Below are 25,938 nucleotides of genomic sequence, written 5' to 3' on the forward strand. Positions count from 1 at the left end.
TCTGTAACCTGCTACATCCTTCCACGCTATCGACAACACCACCGACTTTAGTATCGTCTGCAAATTTACTCACCCACCCTTCTGCGCCTTCCTCTAGGTCATTGATAAAAATGACAAACAGCAACGGCCCCAGAACAGATCCTTGTGGTACTCCACTTGTAACTGAACTCCATTCTGAACATTTCCCATCAACCACCACCCTCTGTCTTCTTTCAGCTAGCCAATTTCTGATCCACATCTCTAAATCACCCTCAATCCCCAGCCTCCGTATTTTCTGCAATAGCCTACCGTGGGGAACCTTATCAAACGCTTTGCTGAAATCCATATACACCACATCAACTGCTCTACCCTCGTCTACCTGTTCAATCACCTTCTCAAAGACCTCGATAAGGTTTGTGAGGCATGACCTACCCTTCACAAAGCCATGCTGACTATCCCTGATCATATTATTCCTATCTAGATGATTATAAATCTTGTCTCTTATAATCCCCTCCAAGACTTTACCCACTACAGACGTGAGGCTCACCAGTCTATAGTTGCCCGGGTTGTCTCTGCTCCCCTTTTTGAACAAAGGGACCACATTTGCTATCCTCCAGTCCTCTGGCACTATTCCTGTAGCCAATGATGACATAAAAATCAAAGCCAAAGGTCCAGCAATCTCTTCCCTGGCCTCCCAGAGAATCCTAGGATAAATCCCATCAGGACCCGGGGACTTATCTATTTTCAGCCTGTCCAGAATTGCCAACACCTCTTCCCTACGTATCTCAATGCCATCTATTCTATTAGCCTGGGTCTCAGCATTCTCCTCCACAACATTATCTTTTTCCTGAGTGAATACTGACGAAAAATATTCATTTAGTATCTCGCCTATCTCTTCAGACTCCACACACAACTTCCCATCCCTGTCCTTGACTGGTCCTACTCTTTCCCTAGTCATTCGCTTATTCCTGACATACCTTTAGAAAGCTTTTGGGTTTTCCTTGATCCTACCTGCCAAATACTTCTCATGTCCCCTCCTTGCTCGTCTTAGCTCTCTCTTTAGATCCTTCCTCGCTACCTTGTAACTATCCATCGCCCCAACTGAAACTTCACACCTCATCTTCACATAGGTCTCCTTCTTCCTCTTAACAAGAGATTCCACTTCTTTGGTAAACCACGGTTCCCTCGCTCGACGCCTTCCTCCCTGTCTGACCGGTACATACTTATCAAGAACACGCAGTAGCTGATCCTTGAACAAGCTCCACTTATCCAGTGTGCCCAACACTTGCAGCCTACTTCTCCACCTTATCCCCCCCAAGTCACTTCTAATGGCATCATAATTGCCCTTCCCCCAGCTATAACTCTTGCCCTGCGGTGTATACTTATCCCTTTCCATCATTAACGTAAACGTCACCGAATTGTGGTCACTGTCCCCAAAGTGCTCTCCTACCTCCAAATCCAACACCTGGCCTGGTTCATTACCCAAAACCAAATCCAACGTGGCCTCGCCTCTTGTTGGCCTGTCAACATATTGTGTCAGGAAACCCTCCTGCACACACTGTACAAAAAACGACCCATCTAATGTACTCGAACTATATCTTTTCCAGTCAATATTTGGAAAGTTAAAGTCTCCCATAATAACTACCCTGTTACTTTCGCTCTTCTCCAGGATCATCCTCGCCATCCTTTCCTCTACATCCCTAGAACTATTTGGAGGCCTATAGAAGACTCCCAACAGGGTAGCTCCATTTGACTCCGCCAAAGGCCTTTTCTGCGTCCAGGGAGACGATCACCTCTGGTGTTCTCTCCGGGGGGGGGGGGGGGGTCATTATCACATTCAGCAGCCACCTGATGTTCGCTGTGAACTGCCTACCCTTGACAAAGCCCGTTTGGTCCTCTGCGCCCACCTCTGGTATGCAGCCCTCCAGCCTTTTGGCCAGGACCTTTGCGAGTATTTTCGCATCCACGTTCAGCAGTGAAATGGGTCTGTATGATCCGCATTCCGTCAGGTCTTTATCTTATTTGGGTATTAGTGAGATTGTGGCCTGCGCTAGCGTTGGGGGTAGGGTGCCCTTGCCAGTGAGTCCGCAAACATGTCCCTTAGGTGTGGGGCCAGGATTGGTGCAAATTTTTTGTAGAGGTCTGCCGGGAACCCGTCTGGTCCTGGTGCCTTCCCCGCCTGATTGCAGCTGATGCTCTCCATGATTTCTCCCAGGTCTACTTGTGCTTCCAGCTCCTCCCGTCTGTCTTCCCCCACCACTGGTAGTTCCAGTCTGTCTTGGAACTGTTTCATTCCCGCATCCCCGTCAGGGGGCTCCGGTAGAAAGTCTCAAATGCCCGATTGACCTCCTTTGGCTCTGTTACCGGTCTGCCTCTGCTATCCTTAACCTGTGCTATTCCCCTCGTGGCTGCCTGCTTTCTCAGCTGGTGAGTCAATAGGCGGCCAGCCTTGCCTCCGCGTTCGGAGAAGGTCCCGCATGTCTGGCTGAGTTCGTACATTGTTTTCCTAGTGGATAGCAGGTTAAAGTCCATTTGCAGCTTTTTCCTCTCCGCCAGCAGCCCTACGGTCGGGGCCTCGGAGTATTTTCTATCGGCTTCCAGAATGGAGTCCACTAGCTGTTGCCTGACCACCCTCTCTTCCCTATCTCTTCTTGCCTTGTAGGCTATGATCTCTCCTCTGATCACGGCCTTCAGTGCCTCCCAAAACGTGGAGGGTGAGACCTCCCCGTTTTGGTTGTTTCGAACGTAATTGCCTATGGCATGCGATATTTTTTGGCAGAAAGCCTTGTCAGCCAGGAGGTCCGTGTCCAGCCTCCATGGTAGGGCGCTGGGCCCGGTCTGTCTCCAACCTCGCATCCATATAATGTGGAGCGTGGGCGGAGATAACGATTGCAGAGTAGTCCGTTCCCGTGATCTCTGGAAGCACCGATTTCCCCACTGCAAAGAAGTCAATACGGGTGTACACCTTGTGCACCTGCGAAAAGAACGAGAACTCCTTTTCTCCCGGGTGCAGGAACCTCCATGGGTCCACCGGCCCCATCTATTCCATGAAGGTCCCTAGCCATACCAGATATTTTCCCGTTCTGGGGTTTGATCGGTAAGTCAGTGGGTCCAGTATGCAGTTAAAGTCGCCCCCCATAATCAGTCGGTGTGTGTCAAGGTCGGGGATTTCCGCCATGGTCTTCTTTATGAAATCTGAGTCGTCCCAGTTGGGAGCGTACACATTTACCAGTACGACAGGTGCCCCTTCCTGGACACCGCTGACCATTACGTACCTTCCCCCTGGGTCCGTAACTGTCTTGGTTCCTGTAAACCTCGTCTTTTCGCTAAATAATATTGCTCCCCCACTAGTCCTTTTAGCTTTTAGAATCAAAAGCAAACTGGTGAGAAAACTGACAGATTATGAAAAATTTTATATCAAAACCAGAATCGTAACTCCAGGTACCTCCATTTAGAACAAGGCTATCCTGCAGCTACGTTATTCAATTCTATCGGTTGTTGTGTTGCTTGGAGGGTTCAAGCAAAGTTAAGGTAATCTTTGACAGTACTTTTAAGGGGACTTCATTTAATTTCTCTCGCCGTTGCCCAACACTTCACAATACAGATTTTCAACAAAGTATTGCAGATATTCACTTGCATCCTGTCATTTTCACAATGATTGCTTTGTGATGTTTCAATAATACTAATCAGAGACGTAGGCTAGGCCAAAGCCAATCCTAACAACCTTTGATAAAATATTACCTAATGAATAGCCTAATAGCCCAGAGGCCTAATCATATATAATCCTGGAAGGTCATGGACCGTAAATAAGGTGGAACAAATATCACAGACACATGACAGAAACTCTTGAATATTGTCTAGGAAACCCGACCCTTGTAACTCCTGTGCATCAGTATCATAACTAAGATATTAATTTAGAATGTCAAAGTTAAATCAGAGGCAACATTGTTCATCACAAATTCAGGGTAATATCAGACAGATAAAGATTATTATTATAGTTATTATATTGTTAAACATTAAGGATGTTTACTGACAAATTCTAAACCTGGCTAATTACTCAAATTTGTAATTTAACTTTTTAGTGTAAATGTAAAAAGATATTCATTCACAGATATAAATCAATATATTTTGAGTACTGATTAATGAATCAAATTTGCATACCAGATATGATGCAACATTCTTGCCAACCCGCCTTTGACCATTAAATTTCACTCCTCAGAGAGAGAATCGGCCCCTTGATGTGATGCACACATTCCTACTCCTTTAATACAATTACTCCCAATTATCCTCACTTAGTACGCCAGTTCATTTCAATGAGAATAAGCTAGATTTTTCAAAATTATGTTTTTCATCACTGATGAGTTTTGTGCTGCTGAATAAATTGAGATTTGGAAGAAATGTATTCTATTGACATTTCTAAGTGGCTTTGTGAAAACCTCTTTCACAGCAAAGAAATGATTTTTTAAAAAATGACTTTTTGAGCTTTTGTTCTTCACTGAATACAACATTTTCATTCTTATTGCAAGTGCTTATAGATACCTAGCACCGTAAAACAACGAGGTAGTGCTTTAAGAGCTTATCATGTCAATTAAAAAATTTCCACACGGCTCAAGTTCGCTAAATCCGTTTGAATACTGTGTGACATCACATCTTTACATCTCTTTACACATCTTTTTTTAAAATAAATTTAGAGTACCCAATTCATTTTCCCAATTAAGGGGCAATTTATTGCACATACCCTGCACATCTTTTGTGTTGTGGGGGCGAAACCCACGCAAAAGTGGAGAGGAGAAGAGGTAGGGGGCCAGAAGACCCTCCAGGATCACCCTTGGAAGAGCTTGGGTACTGGTGACCAGAAAGGTCAGTTCCTACAGTCTGGTCCCAAGGCCCTGGCAGTCGTCCCAGAAGAGTCCTAATAATCTCATGTATGTGGCCACCGTCCGTGAATGCATTTCATATGACATCAACTATCCACCATACCACCAACCCCTCTCACTGCTCACCACAACATACCTCCATTACTTAGCCTTTACCAGTCCCTGACACTCAGATCTCACACCTAACATAAAGATACACCACTTCACACTCGTCATCACTCAGAACAATGACATTGACAATATGTTTATGCCAATAGTTCTTGCAAACTCCCAGTTCACCTTCATCCTCCTATCTGACATGGTGAGCAAGGTGTAAATAGTTTATTGATTGTCAGCAAAAAGAGGTAAGATTAAGTGATCCATGATTGAATTGTTCGATTTTAGAATTATGGTATAGATTTAAATGATTTTAATTTGGTGTATTTGCGTAAGGAAGGGTACCACTATAGTTAGATTCATGTTAGACAAAGGTGTTTCCATGTATAAGGGGATTTTGGTTTTAGTTCAAACTGTGTTTCGATTGTGCTACGAAAGAGCTCATGACATGAAAAGTAAACACGATTTGGAGAAAGAATGTTGCTTGGCAACTGGGACACCTTTAGCGTCAAAAGACTTTTTGAGTATGTTTTAAACTGAAATTCCAGGCAATTGGAGAGAGGGCACTGAAGCTAAAGACGGAGCTAGAAGTTCAGACCTGGGTGAAGTTGGCTAGGGAAGAGTCAGACATCTGAAACAATCATATGTTTGGTACCCTTATTTCCAGCCTTTGCAAACAATATTTGGATGGGGACTGAATACCGCAGTTTTGTGCAGACATTTGGATGCTGGTGCCAATTCAAGACAAAAGAACATGGAAGGAGAGTTGGGAAACCGGGACGTGGAGCCTTGCTAAACCAGCTGAGCGAGAGCCTTGTTTGAAAGGATAGTTGAAAAACCGGGATGTGGATCATTGATGAGAACTGCCGAGAGAAAGCATTATTTGAAAGAAGATAGTAAAGCATGTCTTTTTGAGAATGGAGTTTGGAAACACTCGTGTGCCAATTTGAGGAGAAACCCACCAGAAGATTGAGTGGCATCCGTCACTGGGTTTCATAGTGCAGTGTTGTCTGACCAAGTTATCCTGTTGGGTTACAGGGACTGTGTGTTTACTAAAAACATTATAGCATAAAATATATAGTGTAATCTGTGAGATCCTTGAAATCTGGATACATTTGTGAAGATAAAGGGGAAGTGAAGGAGTATCGTATTATTGTCAAATTACTTTTAATAAATATTATTTTTCTTGTTAAAGCTAATTGGCAATCCTGTGAGACTGTTCCACCACATTTCTAAAGAAGTAAATGCTGCAATCTTTTGTGCCAGACTTCCATTCCGGGACCTTCCCATCCAGTGGGGAGGCAGTGGCATAGTGGTATTGTCACAGGACTAGTGATCCAGAGACCCCGGGTAATGCTGTGGGGATCCGAGTTTGATACCCACCAGGGTAGACGGCAGAATTTGAATGCAATAAAAATCTGGAATTAAAAGTCTAATGACAAGCATGAAACCATTGTCGATTGTTGTAAAATCCCATCTGGTTCACTAACGTCCTTTTAGGGAAAGAAATCTGTCATCCTTACCTGGTATGGCCTACATGTGACTCCAGACCCACAGAGATGTGGTTGACTCTTAAATGCCATCTGGGATGGACAACAAATGCTGGCCCAGCCAGCAATGTCCTCATCCCATGAACGAATAAAGAAAGATAAAGAAGTAAAGTCAGTTGGGATTGTAACACAGTGGACCTTTTGCTTTCCACTCCGCTGCCACTTCCCTGACCCCAACCCTCCTTTTCTGATTTCAACTGTGGTTCCTACAACTGCTAAATCTGTCAAACCACAGGACAAAAATCAATAAATATTTTTAGGTGCAGTATTTGTTGTTCACCCTGTATTAATTTTTATTTAATTGTAGCCTGAACATCCCTCCTCTCCACTGACTTATAAGCTTCCAACTCTGGTAGACACTGTGAACTGGTATTTCTGTAAAAAGGTTTATTGCATGATGTGATGGTTTCTGGAACTATATTCTCAAAATTGCTTTAAGGCATTTATTTTCTTGCTGTTACCTTTTAGTCCTAATTTATTTTCAGGATATATATGACATCCATTGTTTCCCTTCCTATTAGTTTTTATCTTTCATCGGTATAGTGAACCTATTTTCCTCCTTCCAATTGTATTAGTGTTGTGAAAGGGATTTATCTAATGGAAATAGCCCCTGATGCCCGAATGTAAAGTTGTTAATTCAATGGCTTCTGAATGTTTCTCTGTAATGACTTACATACTTCTTGTTGATATTCAAGGTGGAGGGCCACTTCGCTCTGTCATGTAAGCATGTAGCCCCCCAATCTAATGATGTATCCCTTGTCATTTACTATTCTGCAGGAGGTTTGAAATGAATTGCAAATGGGAAATTAATTCTGTTTGCATAAGAAATCATTCTAATAAAACTGACTTTGCATTTCATCATACGAGTTCAGAGCAGGTGCCCTGCATTAAAATTGCAGACATCAGACCACATATAAAGATAACTCCCCCCCCCCCCCCCCAATAAAATGTAACCTGTAACCCTACTCATTGACACATTCAAATGAAATCAATTCAGAATGCCAAGATGAAGGCTAATTATGCAGAAATATGAAACTGCTTTGGAAAATTTGCCCTGTGTATCTATATGTTCAAATCATTGTGTATTAAGTATGCATTTCACACTCCAGATTATTAAAAAAATTGACATTGCATTCAAAGGATGTTGGCAGAATGTAATTGCAGTTTTGTCAGATCATGGATTGCTTGACTCTGATGTTGCTAGATAAACAGATTGCCAAGTGGCTGCAATAGATAGGTTCTCAAGTCTCATGACAGGCGTGTACACTCAAGACTTGACTTTTAGTTTTGAGAATTATTATGAATCGCCCCCCCCCCCCCACTCCCCAAACAAAATTAAGAATTTTATATATTTGAAATGTGAGTGCCTCATCTGAAATTTAAAAAAAACACAGATATTAGGTTGAAATATTGAAATTTAGCCCAGGGACTAGTGATAGGTCACTATTCACCAATGGCCTTGAATAATCATAACTAAAAATAGTTCCTGCTAGTTTCATTTGTGGTCCCACTACAGTAGTCTGCAGCATAAACCTCCCTTTGCAGCAATACCATCAAAAACAGTAGAGGGAGTGAATCAGTTGAATGTCAGAAATAATAGTTTCTGGAAGGTTCGTTTCCAGACTATAAGGCTAGCTGTGTACTGTTATCAGGTGTTTTGGGTCCTGTTTATATCTGAAACTGAAGGCTCTAGAACTCAATCCAAGAATCCACTTGTAATTATTGAAATATTTAATACAGCTATTTTGTTATTTATTTGCCCAGCTGTTTGTCTTCTGTCACAACCTGTCTATATTTTTAAATGTTTCAAGCCTTGTAAACCGCATTTAATCAAGAATCTGAAAAATATATATACATATTTTGTATTTCTTAACCTCACTCGCATTACCCTGGACATTGCCGTTGAAAGAAAGTCAAAGGCTGATATATTAAAACATGTTTGGAATGGAATTAATTTATAACTCTTCAAAGGGCACGCTACTTACGTTTTATCCAAATAAATAAAACATACTACAAATAACTTGCAGGTTACATTACTCTGCTTTTTATAGTGCTGTAGGTTTAAGTATTCTGCTTGCAATGTGGTTGTTATAAGAAGGAAGATTAAACCTCTTCACGGGGTATTCGAAAGCTAACCTTTTAGGTTGACTAATATTCGTAGACGTCTGCTCTGTTACATTCCTGGTTTTGCGGTTGAAAAATTTGTACGTTTGAATGGGAATTTCTGATGTGATGGCTTTACATCCTGAGTTTCACTCCTGAGTTGAACGTAAAATAGGAAACTAGGAATGGGCCATCCTGTCACTCAAGCCTGTTCCACCGTTCATTTCGATCATGTCTGATCTGTACCTCAATTCCATTTACCTGCTTTTGTTCCATATCCCTTGGTGGCCTTCTCTAACAAAAATCTATCAATCTCAGACTTGCAAATTATAATTGATCCAAAATCCATCGCCTTTTGAGGGAACAAGTCCCAGGTTTCCGCTTCTCTTCGTTTGATAAGATGCTTTCTGATTTTTCAACACTAATTTTAAGATCGTGTCCTTTTGTTCTGGCTACCCGCACCAAAAGGAATATAGTTCCTCTGTATCTATTCTAATGGATCCCTGTTCTATCAAAGGCTTGGTACACCTGAAATATCAATTCCTCGTTTTTGATTTTAAACCTCTTGAAATAAACGGCAATACCCTATCAGCCATTTTGATCTCATTTTGTGCATTTGCACTTTTAGCGATCGTGCACACAGACACTCCCAGTATTTAGATGCTCCTTCATAACGATCTTTCACCATTAAGAAACTTTGTTTTAGGTCACGCACGGAGGCTTGTTCTGATAGTTGTTCTACTGCAGTGTTATTGTTGGACAACTCCCACATATGCTAGCTGCTGGAAGTTGCCAACACAGACGGTTGGTTGTACTGCATGCTGTATTGTGATGTTGTACCACAGGTTATTTGGTATTTTGTAGACATATGTGATGATCAGCTTACCTACTTTGATCTGCTTTGTTGCATCTGAGCGAATCCATTTTCCTGTGGGTTCTTGCCTTAGAGCTAAAGAATTCCGAAAATATCGAGTAAACATTTGCTGTAGATCTGTGTTTACTTCAGAAAAAGGAGACTTCAACAAAATGTTGCCAAGACTGTTTCAGCCTTCCACCTGAAAAACATGAAGGCCAGAGAAGAACTTGCTGTTCTGTGGCCAAACGCAAAAATCTTGGCACTGGATCACCTATAACCCAGTGCCAAAATGCCTCGGCATCAGTCTTTTTTAAAAAATATATTTTATTCAAATTTTTTGGTCAAACAAATACAGTACAGAATTTTCCCCTTTTGCAACTTTAAAACAATATAAATAATGATGATGACTGTTTTTTTTAAGAATAAATAATATATTAACTAGACGGCAACTGCCAGCAACAAAAATAAAAACTAGCCAATATCCAAAATAATAAAGTCACAAAAACCAATATAAATAACTCATATACAAACACCTGTACAAAACCCCTGAGGGCCCGGATGCCCTCCCCTCCCCCCCCCCCCCCCCGGGTTGCTGCTGCTACCTATCCCATTTCCCTTATCGTTCTGCGAGATAGTCGAGGAACGGTTGCCACCGCCTGGTGAACCCTTGAGCCGAACCTCTTAGTACGTATTTTATCCGCTCCAATTTTATAAACCCTGCCATGTCGTTTCTCCAGGCCTCCACGCCTGGGGGTTTAGCTTTTTTCCACACAAGCAATATCCTTCGCCGGGCTACTAGGGTCGCAAAGGCTAAAACATCAGCCTCTCTCGCCTCCTGCACTCCCGGCTCGTCCGCAACCCCAAATATCGCCAACCCCCAGCCTGGCTCGACCCGGACCCCCACCACCCTTGAAAGCACATTCGCCACCCCCACCCAGAACCCATGCAGTACCGGGCATGACCAAAACATGTTGGTGTGGTTCGCTGGGCTTCCCGCGCATCTCCCGCACCTATCCTCCACTCCAAAAAATCTACTTAACCTTGCTCCAGTCATGTGTGCCCTATGTAGAACCTTGAATTGTATCAGGCTGCGCCTGGCGCATGAGGACGAAGAGTTTACCCTACTTAAGGCATCTGCCCACAGCCCCTCCTCAATCTCTTCCCCTAGCTCCTCTTCCCATTTTCCCTTCAGCTCCTCCACCATCGTCTCCCCCTCGTCTCTCATTTCTCTGTATATATCTGACACCCTACCATCCCCCACCCATGCCCCCGAAATCACTCTGTCCTGAATCTCTTGCGCCGGGAGCCGTGGAAATTCCCTCACCTGTTGCCTCACAAAAGCCCTCAGTTGCATATATCGAAATGCATTCCCCGGTGGCAACCCATATTTTTCTGTCAGTGCTCCCAGACTCGCAAACGTCCCGCCTAGGAACAAATCCTTCAATTTCACAATCCCTGCTCTCTGCCAAGCTTTAAATCCCCCATCTATCTTCCCCGGGACGAACCTGTGGTAGTTCCTTATCGGGGACCTCATCGAGGCACCCGTCACTCCCTTATGCCGTCTCCACTGCCCCCAAATTTTCAGCGTTGCCACCACCACTGGACTTGTGGTGTATTTGTTCGGGGAGAATGGTAAAGGCGCCGTCGCTAATGCTTTTAGGCTGGTTCCCCTACAGGACGCCATCTCTAGTCTTTTCCACGCCGCTCCCTCCCCTTCCCCCATCCACATGCATACCATTGATATGTTGGCGGCCCAATAATAGTCACTTAAACTCGGCAGTGCCAGTCCCCCCCTATCCCTACTATGCTGCAGGAACCCCCTCTTCACTCTTGGGGTCTTCCCAGCCCACACAAAACTCATAATGTGCTTTCTTGAAAAAGGCCTTTGTAATCATCACAGGGAGGCACTGGAACACAAAAAGAAACCGCGGGAGGACCACCGTTTTAACCGCCTGCACCCTATCCGCCAGTGACAGGGGCACCATGTCCCATCTCCTAAAGTCCTCTTCCATCTGCTCCACCAATCTTACTAAATTAAGCTTATGCAAGGTTCCCCAGTTCCTGGCCATCTGGATCCCTAGGTACCGAAAATCCCTTGTTACCCTCCTCAACGGCAAATCATCTATTCCCCTGCCCTGTTCCCCAGGGTGCATCACAAACAGCTCACTCTTCCCCATATTCAATTTATATCCTGAAAATTCCCCAAACTCCCTGAGTGTCTGCATTATCTCGGGCATCCCCTCCACTGGGTCCGCGACATACAACAACAAATCATCCGCGTATAGTGATACCCGGTGCTCTTCTCCTCCCCTAAGTACTCCCCTCCACTTCCTAGAGCCCCTCAACGCTATAGCCAGTGGCTCAATTGCCAACGCAAACAGTAACGGGGACAGAGGACATCCCTTGTCTTGTCCCTCTGTATAGACGGAAGTGGTCAGATCTCTGCCTATTTGTAATCACACTTGCCACCGGGGCCCTGTATAGAAGCTGAACCCATCCAATAAACCCCTCTCCAAATCCAAATCTCCTCAACACTTCCCACAGGTAATCCCACTCCACTCTATCAAATGCTTTCTCTGCGTCCATCGCCACCACTATCTCCGCCTCCCCCTCCAGCGGGGGGCATCATCATCACACCCAGCAGCCTCCGTATGTTAGTATTCAATTGTCTCCCCTTAACAAACCCCATTTGATCCTCGTGAACCACCCCCGGGACACAATCCTCCATCCTCATCGCCATCACCTTGGCCAAAAGCTTGGCATTCAGGAGGGAAATAGGCCTGTAAGACCCGCACTGCAGCGGGTCTTTGTCCCTTTTCAAGAGCAGCGATATCGTCGCCTCCGACATCGTCGGGGGCAACGTCCCCCTTTCCCTGACCTCATTAAAGGTTCTCGTCAGAAGCGGGGCCAGCAAGTCCACGTATTTCCTATAAAATTCCACCGGGAACCCATCCGGTCCCGGGGCCTTCCCTGCCTGCATGCTCCCAATCCCTTTTACCACCTCCTCCACCTCAATCTGTGCTCCCAGTCCTGTCCTCTCCTACTCCTCAACCTTCGGGAATTCCAACTGGTCTAGGAAATGCATCATTCCCTCCTTCCCTTCCGGGGGCTGAGCCTTATACAGCCTCTCATAAAATGCCTTAAACACCCCGTTCACCCTCTCTGCTCCCCGTTCCATCTCACCCTCCTCGTCCCTAACCCCTCCAATCTCCCTCGCCGCCCCCCTCTTCCTCAGTTGTTGGGCCAGTAATACTGCACTCCCTGTGCCTTCCTCCATTGTGCCTCCGCCTTGCCCGTGGTCAACAAATCAAATTCCGTGTGCAACCTTCGTCTTTCTCTGTATAGTCCTTCATCCGGAGCCACCGCATACTGCCTATCCACCCTCAAAATTTCTCCCAACAATCTCTCCCTCTCTTTGCTCTCTTGTTTCCCCTTATGGGCCCTTATGGAAATCAGTTCCCCTCTGACCACCGCCTTCAGTGCTTCCCAGACCACTCCCACCTGAACCTCTCCATCGTCATTAATCTCCAGTTACCTTTCGATACATCTCCTTACCCTTACACACACACACCCTCGTCCGCCAACAATCCCATATCTAATCTCCACAGTGGGTGCTGTTCCTTTTCCTCTCCTACTTCCAGATCTACCCAATGTGGGGCATGGTCCGAAATGGCTATAGCCGAGTACTCCGTCCCGGCCACCTTCGGGATCAGCGCCCTTCCCAGGACAAAGAAGTCTATCCGAGAATACACCTTGTGGACATGGGAGAAGAAGGAGAACTCTTTACTCCTAGGCCTAGTAAATCTCCAGGGATCCACTCCTCCCATCTGCTCCATGAAGTCCTTAAGCACCTTGGCCGCTGCCAGCCTCCTCCCGGTCCTAGACCTGGACCGGTCCAGCTCTGGATCCAGCACCGTGTTGAAGTCTCCCCCCATTACCAACTTTCCCGCCTCCAGGTCTGGGATACGCCCCAGCATACGCTTCATGAAGTTGGCATCATCCCAGTTCGGGGCATATGCGTTCACCAGAACAACTGCCTCACCTTGCAATCTGCCACTCACCATCACGTATCTACCCCCACTGTCCGCCACTATGGTCCACGCCTCAAACAATACCCGTTTCCCCACTAATATTGCCACCCCTCCATTTTTCGCATCCAAGCCCGAGTGAAATACCTGTCCCACCCATCCTTTTCGTAATCTGACATGATCCGCCAGTTTCAGATGCGTCTCCTGCAGCATGACCACATTTGCCTTTAATTTCTTTAGGTGCGCAAGTACCCTTGCCCTCTTAATTGGCCCATTCAGCCCTCTCACGTTCTACGTGATCAACCAGGTTGGGGGGCTCTTTACCCCCCCCCCCCCCCTCGTCGATCAGCCATCCCCTTTTTTAGACCAGCTCCTCACCCGGTTCCCACGCACCCACTTGTCCCCCCAACGGTGTCCTCCCGTCCCGACCATCCCATCCCGTAGCAGCTCCCCCTTCCCCTTAACAGCAGCAACCCAGTTACCCCCCCCCCCCCCCGCTAGATCCCCCTCTAGCGTGATTGCTCCCCCATGTTGCTTCCAGAAGTCAGCAAATTCTGGCTAACCTCGGCTTCCCCCGTTTATCCTCAGCCTCCCATTGTGTAAGGCCCCCTCCTTCCTGCGCCCCCTTTTCCCGCCACAATTACCATAGCGCGGGAGCAAAGCCTGCGCTTCCCACTCGGCCCCGCCCCTAATGGCGCAGCTCCCTCTCTCCTTCCCCCTCTCCTTCCCCACCGGCGCCCACAGTTCACCATACCCTCCCCCCATCGAGGGGAAAGAGAAAATTTCCCCCCCCCCCTTCCGATTCCCAGTCCCATGCAATCACACCACTACTTTATTACAAAAGTTCTTTCTCTCTCCAGTCTAGTCCAGCTTCTCCTTTTCAATGAATGTCCACGTCTCTTCTGCCGTCTCGAAGTAGTGGTGTTTCCCTTGATGTGTAACCCACAGTCTCGCCGGCTGCAGCATACCAAATTTTACTTTCTTTCTATGGAGCACTGCCTTGGCCCGATTGAAACTTGCCCTCCTTCTCGCCACCTCCGCACTCCAATCCTGGTACACGCGGATCACCGCGTTCTCCCACCTGCAGCTCTGTGTCTTTTTCGTCCATCTCAGGACCATCTCCCTGTCTTTATAGCGGTGAAACCTCACCACTATAGCTCGAGGTATTTCTCCCGCCTTCGGTCTTCTCGCAAGGACTCGATATGCTCCCTCCACTTCCAAGGGGCCCGTGGGGGCCTCCGGTCCCATTAAGGAATGAAGCATCGTGCTCACATATGCCCCGACGTCCGCTCCCTCTGCACCTTCGGGAAGACCCAAAACTCTTAGGTTCTTCCTCCTCGATCTATTTTCCAGGGCTTCCAGCCTCTCCATACACCTCTTATGCAGTGCCTCGTGTGTCTCTGTCTTCACCACCAGGCCCTGTATTTCATCCTCATTTTCGGCAGCCTTTGCCTTCACGCCACGAAGCTCCAATTCTTGGGTCTTCTGCGCCTCCTTTAGCCCCTCAATCGCCTGCAGCATCGGGGACAGCACCTCCTTCTTTAGCTCCTCAACACATCTCCGAAGGAACTCTTGCTGTTCCGGGCCCCATACCAAACGGCCTCCCTCTGCCGCCATCTTGCTTCGTGCTTCCCTTCCTTGCCGCTGCTCCAGAGGATCCTCTGCAATCCGGCCACTATTATCTCCTTTCTCCATGTACATCCGGGGGGATTCCCTTCTGTTTCACCGCACAATGGGTTTAGCCGTCAAAAATTGCCATTGGGGCTCCCAATAAGAGCCCAAAAGTCCGTTCAAACGGGAGGTGCCGAAATGTGCGACCTAGCTGGTCATCGCCGCACCCTCGGCATCAGTCTTAATCGTATGTTTATCTACCAGCAATGTCTCCAGAACACCAGAGCCAAGGTCAAAGATGAGATTGAATCTCATACAATAACTGGCAGGTACCACCTGGGGCAGCAGACCAAATGCGCTACTCACTGCTTCACTTGCCGTGGTCTACCCAGCAACATAGTTCTGTTGCTCAACCTGCATCGGCTGAAGCTGTTGAATGGATAGTTAACCTCCACATCCAACTCTAACTCTTCCCCAGCCATATGACAAAAAAACACTGTTGTAATATAGTAGCAGGTGTGAAACCAATATCTATGCACCATGAAATATTTCTCAGGCTGTAATAGTAATCTAATAGTAATAATTAATTAAATAAATCATGAGATTTTTCATTTGTTATCTACTTATAATAATGGATTCATACTTTATGAAATCTTTTATGAAGTGCTATATATTTATAGCTTACTATGAGTGAGAATTTGTCTGTTGTAATCATGATGTCTAATACATACCTATGGAATCTGACTGGTCTGCCTGCTTCCATCCTTCACCACCTCCAATTCGTTAAGAATGTCTGACCCATATCCTCACCCTCACTGAGTCCCCTATTCACATCGTAACCTGTTCCTGTCAAAATGTATTTTAAGATCATTATCCTCACCTTCATGCCTTTCTCTGGCCACCTTGGGGATCTACAGCCATTTATTCCAACATGCACTACTTCCTCTGATTCGCCATTGTTAGCTGCTATCATGGTCCTGCTGTCCTCTCTTCAACATCTCTTCCTTTCCTACTTTTAAAAGCCTCCACAAATCCATTTAATTCATTCATGTCTTGGCCTCCTTAATCTTCCTTTTTAACCTCTCTCATTCACGGTGGGTGGGATCTTTCGGCCGATCCCATCAGCGGGACCTTCTGGCCCTGTCGAAGTCAACGGAGATTTGAATGGCGCGCCGCACCCGCGGCGGGTTACACCCACAGGGCTAGAAAATCCCAGCCTATGTCTTCTTATTTTCCATCGTAGAAAGCCTTAAATCATTTCTTGATTTCAGAAGTGGTTTAAAAACAGAGAGGTGGATAAAAAAAATTTAAAGGAAGAAAGAAAAATACTTTGCAGGTCTCCCAAATACTCTGTATTCTGATAAATGATGTCCTTCTGACCATCTGATCACCTGTGCATGGTTATATAGACTACAACGAGTTGATGAATTGCCTGAGTTAGCATAATGTATCCCAATGTTCAGGGTTCCTTTAACATGGAAGTAGATTAAACCATATACATGATGCATGAAGTAATTTAAATTAATTTTATAATTTTAATTATAAGTCACTAAAAGTCATCATTCACTGTATTAATTTCCATATTAAAAATAAGATATAATCGTGATTTATTGGACTAAAAATTATTTCAATATAAACGTCTTTTAAAACCCAAGGACTCTAAGCTTAATTGTGTTATAAAATATATTTGTATAATTAAAACATATTAGCTTGCTGTAATCTTTGACCTGTTAAAAATTAATATTAACAGGCAATAATTTGCCAGGAGTAATTTAAGAAGTTATTTAAACAATTGGTTCACAAAAAGTGATGATGGATATATATATTATATATTGTTTAGTCGCACTGGCAAGCCAGGAAAGGAAACAACTAAAATGAAAACATTTATTTCAATTTTAAAATGTTGCCAAGGAAATGTTGCTGATTGTGACATTTCTTTTTAGTTTAAATGGGCTTCAAGTGCCAGAATATGGCACTTTTTATGAATGTTTTCCCAGTTCTCAACACCGTGCAGTTGGTGCCTATTTTTCACCGAGCAATTTTAAAAATGAAATCAAAAAATAAAGTTTATGGTTACTAAAAACACGAAAGAGCGATATGTTTGCATCCAATTAAATAAGTAAAGGAAAGATTTTTTTCTTGCCGTAATCACCCAGAAACCAAGCTCCTGCTTCTATTCAAACCAAGGAGCAGTGGACCTTTTTCATGGGATTGTCACTGTATCTCAATCCTGGAAAATAGAAACATTTCTTCCAGTCTCATTTGGGAAACTGTGACAGGCTTGCTCATACATTATGCATAAGCTTTGTCGAGCCCTTTTCATTCACCCACCAAGCCCTGGACATCCCAGTGCAATGTGAAAGACACTGATATGGTGAAATGATTCTGAGCCCCATTGTCCTGACCTTTGCGCATGGGGAATCTGCATTCTTTGGGGAAGGATCAGAAATAGCAACCCTCAAAATTTGTAATTAGTTACATTACAGCATGGAGATTGAACACATTACAAAATGCAACCCTGTGGTGTTCTTTGTGTTGCTTATTTTGGATGGTTGGTATAGTGTTCACAAAGACCACAAAATCGATTTAACTTAAAGCTAGGATTTGATTTACACTACTAAACAGGGATTCGACACATAGTCCTTTAGAATACACAATAGATCAATGACATCTAACTGCACTCTTCTTCTGCTAATCTCACTACTGGTATAAACTATAATCTAACCTTACTCGCACTATCTGCTCTTATGACCTTCACTAGCTATTTCCTGCATATATTCCTTCCCAAAGGTCTAACATCACTGCCTTACATAGTTGTAACTGTAGCTCCCTCTAGTGGCTATTCTCAACACTACATTAACCCTTGTAATGCTATAGTTATGATCATACCACAAACTCCATGTTCTGTGTGAATCAGTAATACCAAACCGCAGCAGCTAGCAATGAAGTAAACCAACCTCTGGAGTTGGTTTAGTTGATACTGGTGACATTAAATTTAGTTGGTAGTTTACAAAAAAATTAACACAATTTACTGCACATTTCTGAAATTTGAAGCAAAGTGAAATTGCAATGAATAAAACAGACCACATAAAAATACAGCAAGCCAAATACCGCAAATGCTGGAAATCTGAAATAATAGTAAATCCTGGAAATGCTCATCAGATCGTACAGTATTGATAGAGAAAGGAAGAAAGTTAGATTGACATTTTTAGTCTCTGACCAAAATGAAAGGAAATACAGTTTATTTTGCCAAGTAAACAGTGCTCAGTGTCTGGCACACTCATTTCTTGGAGGATTTTCATTGCTACTGCAGAACCAGATTCTTGGCATCAAAGCAATCTTTACTGAGTGCAAAGTTTGGAACCGAGTTCTTGGATTGGTTAAAGCATTTAACTTGAATCAGGGATATTTTGCTGGTGGTAAGCTGAATCCAATCGACCAACGCCATAAAATTGGCTGTCTTTCTCAATTAAGTCATTTTACACGGCTGCACAGAAAAATAAATTGCAAAGAATAAAACTGAAATCAATCAAGCAAAAGGGAGGTTGCTTTCTTTAAGGTTTTCAGTTCTTGGTTTGATCAAATAACACATTTCAGCAATGTATTAATGCAGGAGTAAGCATTCATGATGAACAGGGCAGAATGGTGCTGTGAACACGGATGGTATCTCATCTGTGCCACTCAGCCACTTCATTTTGTTTAATTGCACCTATTGGTCTTCAAACGCAAAAGGAAAACTAACGATCGACAAGGTTCTGCAGGCAGTCGAGCTTACTGCATTCCATGAAAACCCCCTTTGAGAAATATGGGTTGGGGGAATAGAAAGAAAAAGATGGAAAAAAGCTGAGGTGGCTCTGCCTTTGTAACCCTGTCAGAAGACCATTAAAGGAATCAATCATTGGACTTCATTTATAATTTTCATTTATGCCTTTGGAAAACTGAGTTGTGGCAGAGATTCTTTGCCACAGTTGCTTTTATTTTCTCTTGCTCTGTTTGAACTGGAATGTCGGTAATCCCTCCGAATCTTACTTTTTTAAAAACACAGAATAACAAACTTTCCACATTGTTTCTTATACTCACACAAAGGCCATGGGAGGGATTCTCCGCTAGCCGACGGCGAAAACAAGAAAGCAATTTGGCGTAAAATAGCTTCTGACAGCAGAATCGCGTCAGGCGCCGACTTGACGCCAATTGCGATTCTCCGTCACCTCTAAAACGGCGTCAATGCGTTTCACTCCGCACGTTCAGTAGGCACCATTTGCATATCATTAGCGGGCCCGACCTAGTACTCTCCAGAGCCTCTGCAATTCTCTGCCTCCGATGGACTGAGTTCCCGACGGCGTGGTTCACTTGTGGTTTTAAAAATTATGAAACCGGCATGGCGGCTGCTGAGGGAGAGAGAAGGAGGACGGAAGGAGTCCAACATCACCATAGTTTGCTGACAGTTGTGCCGCTAGCCAGGGGGGCTTCTGCCAGAGCTGGGGAGAGTAGTGGGGGGTGGCCAGGAGGTGGGCTGTGGGGTCGGAGTGGACGGGCACGGAGCACCATTGCTGAAGCCGGCAAGGCAGCCACGCAGCTGCGCATACCCCTGGGTGCCCTCTGGCCCCAGATGATTCATCAGCTGAATGGGCGCACTCCAGCAAAACCAGTGCCATCTTTTTGGCTGGGATAAGTGTGTGTGGGGAGTGTAATGTGTATGTGCGGCTGCAGCTTGTCAGCCTCCTGAGTGTCGATCACGGATTTGGCGTATCCCGCACCATTTTTCAATGTAATTGAGTGTGCTCCCCACGGCACTGGTGCTAGCTGCACAATGGTAGCGGAATTGGTCCAGGTGCGGTGCCGGTGTTTCTGTCATAAAAGTCCCGGGTTCTCCATTGACGTCAACACGTAGTCTCCGAAACGGAGAATCCCGCCTCACATTTTTCACGTGGGATAATTACTGGCAGTGAACCTTGGTTTTTGCTGCTGAGTTACAGATTCCCCCCTTATTCTTTCCATTATGGTATTTTCTGAACTATAGATTGTGAATTTGTGATGTATACTTCATGCTTCAACTCCCTCAGTACTTAATCTGGCAAGATGTATTCAGATTATTACTTCTGCTGTTTGAGTTTTTTGACCAGTTACAAAATAGAGGCAATATAATCCTGCCACTTCCAGTCGAGGCTAATTTAATGGCTTCAGTCAAGGCATTTTGGATTCAGCTGTGCCCATCACAAGAAAGAAAAAAGAACACCTGAGAAACTGCCGATGCAGAGATTTTCTGCAGGAGAAATAATTCAGACGCTGTCGGCCTCTTCTATCCTGCAGAGTTTTTGTTAGTTCTAGAATGTGCTGTAAGTACCCTGCAGCTCTGAACTTAAAGTAGGATCTAAAAATCAGATATGATTCATGTATTAGATTCTTCTTTCAGTTTTATTTAAATACCATAAGAGTATAAGTAAAGCCATAAATACGGACATTAAAAGCTGGAAGATTGACAATTGCTTTTCTCTAAATGGCCAATGCTATGATAACAAATTCAGTGTTATCAATGTATGCAACCCAAATCTTAATACTACATATTTTGTGATGGATCTTTATTCAAGAAACAAACTAATAGATTTTAATTTGTGTATAATTTAATTAAATTGGAACGTGGGTGCAGATTTTTCCATGGGCATGTGGCAAATCCATGCACTATTATTTGGAGATATTTGCTGATGACTGCACAAGGTTCAGTTCCATTTGCAACCCCTCCGATAAGAAAGCAGTCTGGACCTGCATGCTGCAAGACTGAGGGCAACATACAGGCTTAGATTGAGAAGTGATGTGTAACATTCATGCAGCACATGTGCCAGGAAATGTCGGTCTCCAACAATAGAGAATCAAACCACTTTCCCTTGTGATCACCATTGCTTCATACCCCTCCACAAACATCATGTGGGGTCACCATTGGCCAGAAACTGGACCAGTTATATAAACACTGTCTGCAATAGCAGGCCAGAGGCTGGGGGGTTCAGTGCGTGACTCGTCTCCTAACTCCCCAAAGCCTTTCCACCATCTTGGAAGTATTTGCAGAGCCACAGAAATAGGTGGGAGAGTGGTACCAGGTGAATTGTCCTTGCGGCACAGACATGACGGCCCAATGACCTCCTCCTGTGCTGTAGCCATTCAATGATTCTATAAGGCATTAGTAAAGAATGTGGCCCAATACTCTCCACTTGCCTGGATGAGTGCAGTTCTAACAATATTCGAGTTGCTCAACATCAACCCGGGCACAGCACCCCATCCACCACCTTAAAACATGAATTTCCTCCAACACCACCACAACATAGCTGCCATCTAAACGATGCAGTGCAGCAACTCATCAAGCCTTCTTTGATAGCACCTCCCAAACCCGAGACCATTACCACCTAGAAGAAAGAGGACTGCGGGCTCACAGGAACATCTTTGCATCCAAGCTCACCTCCAAATCACACACCGTCCTGACGTCACTCCTTCATCGTCATGAGCCAAAATCCTGAAAAATCTGACAAACAGCACTGTGGACAGCACTGTGGACGTTTCTTCACCACGTGGAATGCAGTGCTAAAGGAATTCAGCTCACCATCTGCTCCTCGAGTGTCATTAGGGATGAGTAGTGGTGATGCCTATATCCCATGAACAAATAATAAAATGAAGACGCTTTAGTGTAAGTCACACATGGAGCTAAATAGTTTGGCTTTGTTGTGCCTTTCTCCAAACACCATGTAACCTTGCTACATTTGTCTTGCACCACTGACTGATGTGACTGTGGCAATGTCGACGATTGGTCTGCTTCAATGACGCAATTTCCAGTCTTTGAACGAGGTAATCAGTAATAAAAAAAAGCCAAAGTTATGTATTAAAAAGAGAATGTTGCTCTCGCCAACAAAATGGGCAGGAGGGCAAAACAAGAAAGCTCAGTGAAATGTTAAGCATAATGGGGTTGATAAAGCACCTCACAAGTCAGCATTTGACATTGTCAGAGCATCGCGGGAGTTAGAGGACAGAATGGTGGGCATTGTTGCTCTTATTAGCCTTAGCTTTATTAGCTCTAATTATGTCACCTTTGCTCACGAGTCGCCAGGTATCTTTCTGATACCGCCACGTGGTTCAAGCTCTAGTTATGATTAATAAGACAGCACAACGCTTAGTAAGATTGAAATCAACGGTCATTTATGATGTACAGCAATAATTACTTACACAATAATCCTACTTTCTATATCACTACCTACCACTACTGGCCAATACTTAACTTTTGGGAATGGCCCACCAGGTCAGGGAAACAAATGGTTTATCGAATTGGGTCTGGCCTGCGGTATTCAAAAGGCTGATGCAGGTCGATGGCTAGGAGTCTCTATCGGGTAGCGATCGCTGGAGTCAAACTTACGGTTTCTGATCGATGGTTCTTGCGAAGGTTGCGAGCAGGAGACGAAGGGAGAGAAGGGTCGATCTGAACTTGGCCCCTATTTTTATAGGGCCCAGGGGCTTCCCGCCTCTCGGGGCGGACCTTGACCCTGAGTCCCAAGTGATTGGACTTGTTCCCAATCACTGGGTTCAATATGCTCCAATAATGGGGCGATTCCTTGATCGGGGGGTGGTCGTTCACCTGTCTTTGTCTCGGCCACTGCTGGCGCCGAGAGGTCTGGCCCGGCATTCAATTGCTAATATGTTGCAATTGTTCCCGGGGATAGCCGATTAAACTGCAGATGTCTGTGTTGATGTGCTGCTAATGGTCGCAGGTATCGATCTGGGCCGACTTCCCCAGAGCCGAATACACTATTCTGTCTGCAGCTGTCCGTTTGTGCCCTGTTGGCTGCTTTTCCCATCGGCCTTTTCGGTTAGCCATTTTATATCGGGTTTTGGCCAAATTAATCGGGAATCAGCCATTTTAGGTGGCTACAGCATCAACAGTTACAAGATTTCGAGCTGCCCTGAAGTGCCTTTTTTTTTTTCAAACCTTCGGGCCAAATATTTTTTCAGTAAATGAGCACTAGAAGCAAAACCAGACAGTGTGCAAAATTTGCTATCGACTCTTTTACAATACCATTTAAGACCAATTCAAAGGCCACCATGTCTCAATCAGTAGCAAACTGCACCCATGTTCTCAGGCAGAATGCACAAATGCATTATTTTGGGGATTTTGATTTAATTTTTGCTATGTTTCAGATCACTAATTCCAAGTCTGGGCTCGTCTTAAATTATCCCGATTCATTTATGACCTACTCTGCATAAGCACTTAAGTTTTCATGACTGACATTAAGATCCTGAAGTAATTTGGCCTTTTTATTACTTTTTGTTAAGTTTCATAAGTCATTTTTAGGTAGATGTATTCTTTGGAGCAGCACATCAGACAAATGAATTGTAAGTTACTGCCTTCAGTAGGAACTAAGCTAAGAATGCCCAATCTCATTTCACATGTACAGAAAGGGAGGAAAAAGAAATAACCGCCAAGATGAAAGAAATGTCTGAAAACCCACTGCACACATCAGTTGTCCTCACTTGCTTTAAAGGATCAAAATTAATTAAGTAGAAATTAATCCAATATGTTGAATTGCTGAACTGAAGTAACTATTTGTATGACGCTCTGGAAATAGAGTGGTGAGCTCTCCCTCAAAAAGTTGTAGAGGCCAAGTCAATTGAAAAATCCAAAGCTGAGATTGATAGCTTTTTGTTAAATAAGGTTATTATTGTTTACAAACAAAGCTGGGAACAGGACTTTAGATGAAAATCGGCCAGAATCTGATTGAATGATGGAACATCTTAAAGGGGTTGAATGGCCTATCCCTGTTCCGCTGAAGCAAATGAACCTTTCATGATAACTGAGTTATGCTTTGTTGAATTGCGTGGTGGGAAAGCCGTTTTTTATTATCAGAACATCAATAACTGTTCTGCTTGAGTAAGCTGCTAAGGTAGATTCATCAATACAATATTGATATTGGGTCATCCCTGCTATTTATTTGATTAGTTCACACATTCTTCAAATTTCATATATTTATGCAATTTGGACTTCATTAATTCTCAAGTATTTTTCATTTAAAATATATATTTAGCATCATAATGTATTATGAGCGATAATTTCCTGTATTCTAATATCAAAAGAACTGATCATTATAAAATACCATTCCTGTATGCAAAGGTTCAATATTGCGTATAATTTTCTCAGTATTTTGATGACGGATGAAAAAACTGATCCTAACCAGTGTCAAAGTGCATTTTTTGGTTTTGAAATATTACAGCCTTGTTATCTTTAGCAAAATCCAATGCCAGGTGATACGATGATAGTTGATAGACTGCACTTTCATTCTTATATTTTGCATGACTTCCAAATGTTCAACCACCTTGAGCTAACGTTGATGTCACGATCATTCTTTCTCTGTGAATGATTCCTTGTCATTTTCTTCAGATCAGTTTTTAACAGCAGAGAAACCGGTTCGCTTGTGCTGTTGTTGTTTGATCAAAAGTAAACTTGCTACTTGAGTGAATTCTCAGCCTTTGTCTTGCCCTGATCCTTAAAGTTGTTCCATTGGTTGCATTAATGCAACAAATATTTGTTTCAAATAATGTAAATTCTAACAGCAGTAGATCAGTCTGTTGGAGGGTAAAAGAATCTCCTCCTGCAGCAAAAGCGTTAATTTTTCCTGCAGTTAGGGGAAATAAAGCAGCATAGGTTTGAATAACACAGGTAAGTTCAGCTCCAGTGTCAAAAAGAAAATTGATATGAAAACCTCCCACTCTTCGCGAAATATATAGTCCATCCTTTTTCTGTTCCAGAAGTGCATGCAGAGAAATCTGAAAAGAATCACCAAGAGTGGGGTCCATTAGTTTTTTGAAGAATCAAACATAGATCACCTTTGAGCTGGAGTTAAGCTGTTCAACACGTGGGGATGGCTGGGAGGGTCTTGAATCCCTGTACGCATGTCTGGGTGTGTCTTGTTGGAACGTAACTCTGGGTGTGCCTTGTTTATACGCGTTACGTGACTGGCCAGTAGAGTGGACACGGGGCGAAAACGTGTTTTATGAGTCATTGGACACCATTATTGTTTCTTGATTCAAGCCGCAGTCTAGCATGACATATCATCCAACGTCCTAATTTACCACAAAAAAGACAGGGAACAATTTTCTTTTGATCTTTTAATGGAGCAAGGGTGCATGTGGAACCCGGTGCTTCTGGGGAGGTTGTAGTTACTGCTGACATCACTGCAGGGGCAGCAGCAGCTGCTGCTCGAGCAGCAGTTGACACAGGCTTATTTTGACTAGCCGGGGTGTTATTGCTTGTCTGGTTATGCAAGCCGCGATCTATCTCAATGCATCGGTCAACTGTTTCGCGATATGTACCAGCTGTGGCCCAATTTGGTAAAATCAGATTCAGAGCATTAGATATTTCAGGTTTAATACCGGCTACAAAAGCCGTTTTAATGGCCCTAAAGTGCTTATATCCCAAGTATCTGTTTCATTTTGGAGTATCATTCCTGAATGTTCTATCCAGACATGTAAAAATCTGTCTTCGAAATCTTGTATATCTTCAGTATGTTTCTGAATGCAAGATGTAATTTTGGACCAATCGGTTCGAGGAGGGCAAAATTTTAATAGCCAATTTATGACTGCTAGCCAACCAGCTTCTAAATTTTGCAAATCTTCTCCAAGGGCAACTTCTACTTCTTCTCCAAGAGTTATACTGTCACGGGTGCCGACCATAATAGACAGAATTTGTACACCATCTAATGGGTGGAGATGATAAATGGATTGCAATCTGTGAAATTGTTCCCACGTGGACAAACCACCCCTTTTTGGGTGTTCAAGATCTTTAGACCTACTTTTTCAGGGTCTGCGAC

General features: G+C 44.1%; 1 protein-coding gene across 5 annotated transcripts in view; it reads left to right on the forward strand.

The window, feature by feature from the left end:
• Positions 1 to 25,938, forward strand: part of LOC140393829 (TBC1 domain family member 22B-like) — a 475,263-nt gene that overhangs the window by 386,979 nt on the left and 62,346 nt on the right. Inside the window, exon 12 of one of the 5 annotated variants that reach the window (XM_072480327.1) lies at positions 5,620 to 7,396. The exons of the other annotated variants lie outside the window; for them this stretch is intronic. Coding sequence (XP_072336428.1) covers positions 5,620 to 5,748 — 129 coding nt within the window. The 3' untranslated portion in view covers positions 5,749 to 7,396. Of the gene's footprint in view, positions 1 to 5,619; positions 7,397 to 25,938 lie in introns of those variants that run through there. 5 annotated transcript variants of the gene reach the window in all.

The sequence above is a fragment of the Scyliorhinus torazame genome, chromosome 17 (assembly GCF_047496885.1).
Source record: "Scyliorhinus torazame isolate Kashiwa2021f chromosome 17, sScyTor2.1, whole genome shotgun sequence".
Taxonomy (NCBI): Eukaryota; Metazoa; Chordata; class Chondrichthyes; order Carcharhiniformes; family Scyliorhinidae; genus Scyliorhinus; species Scyliorhinus torazame.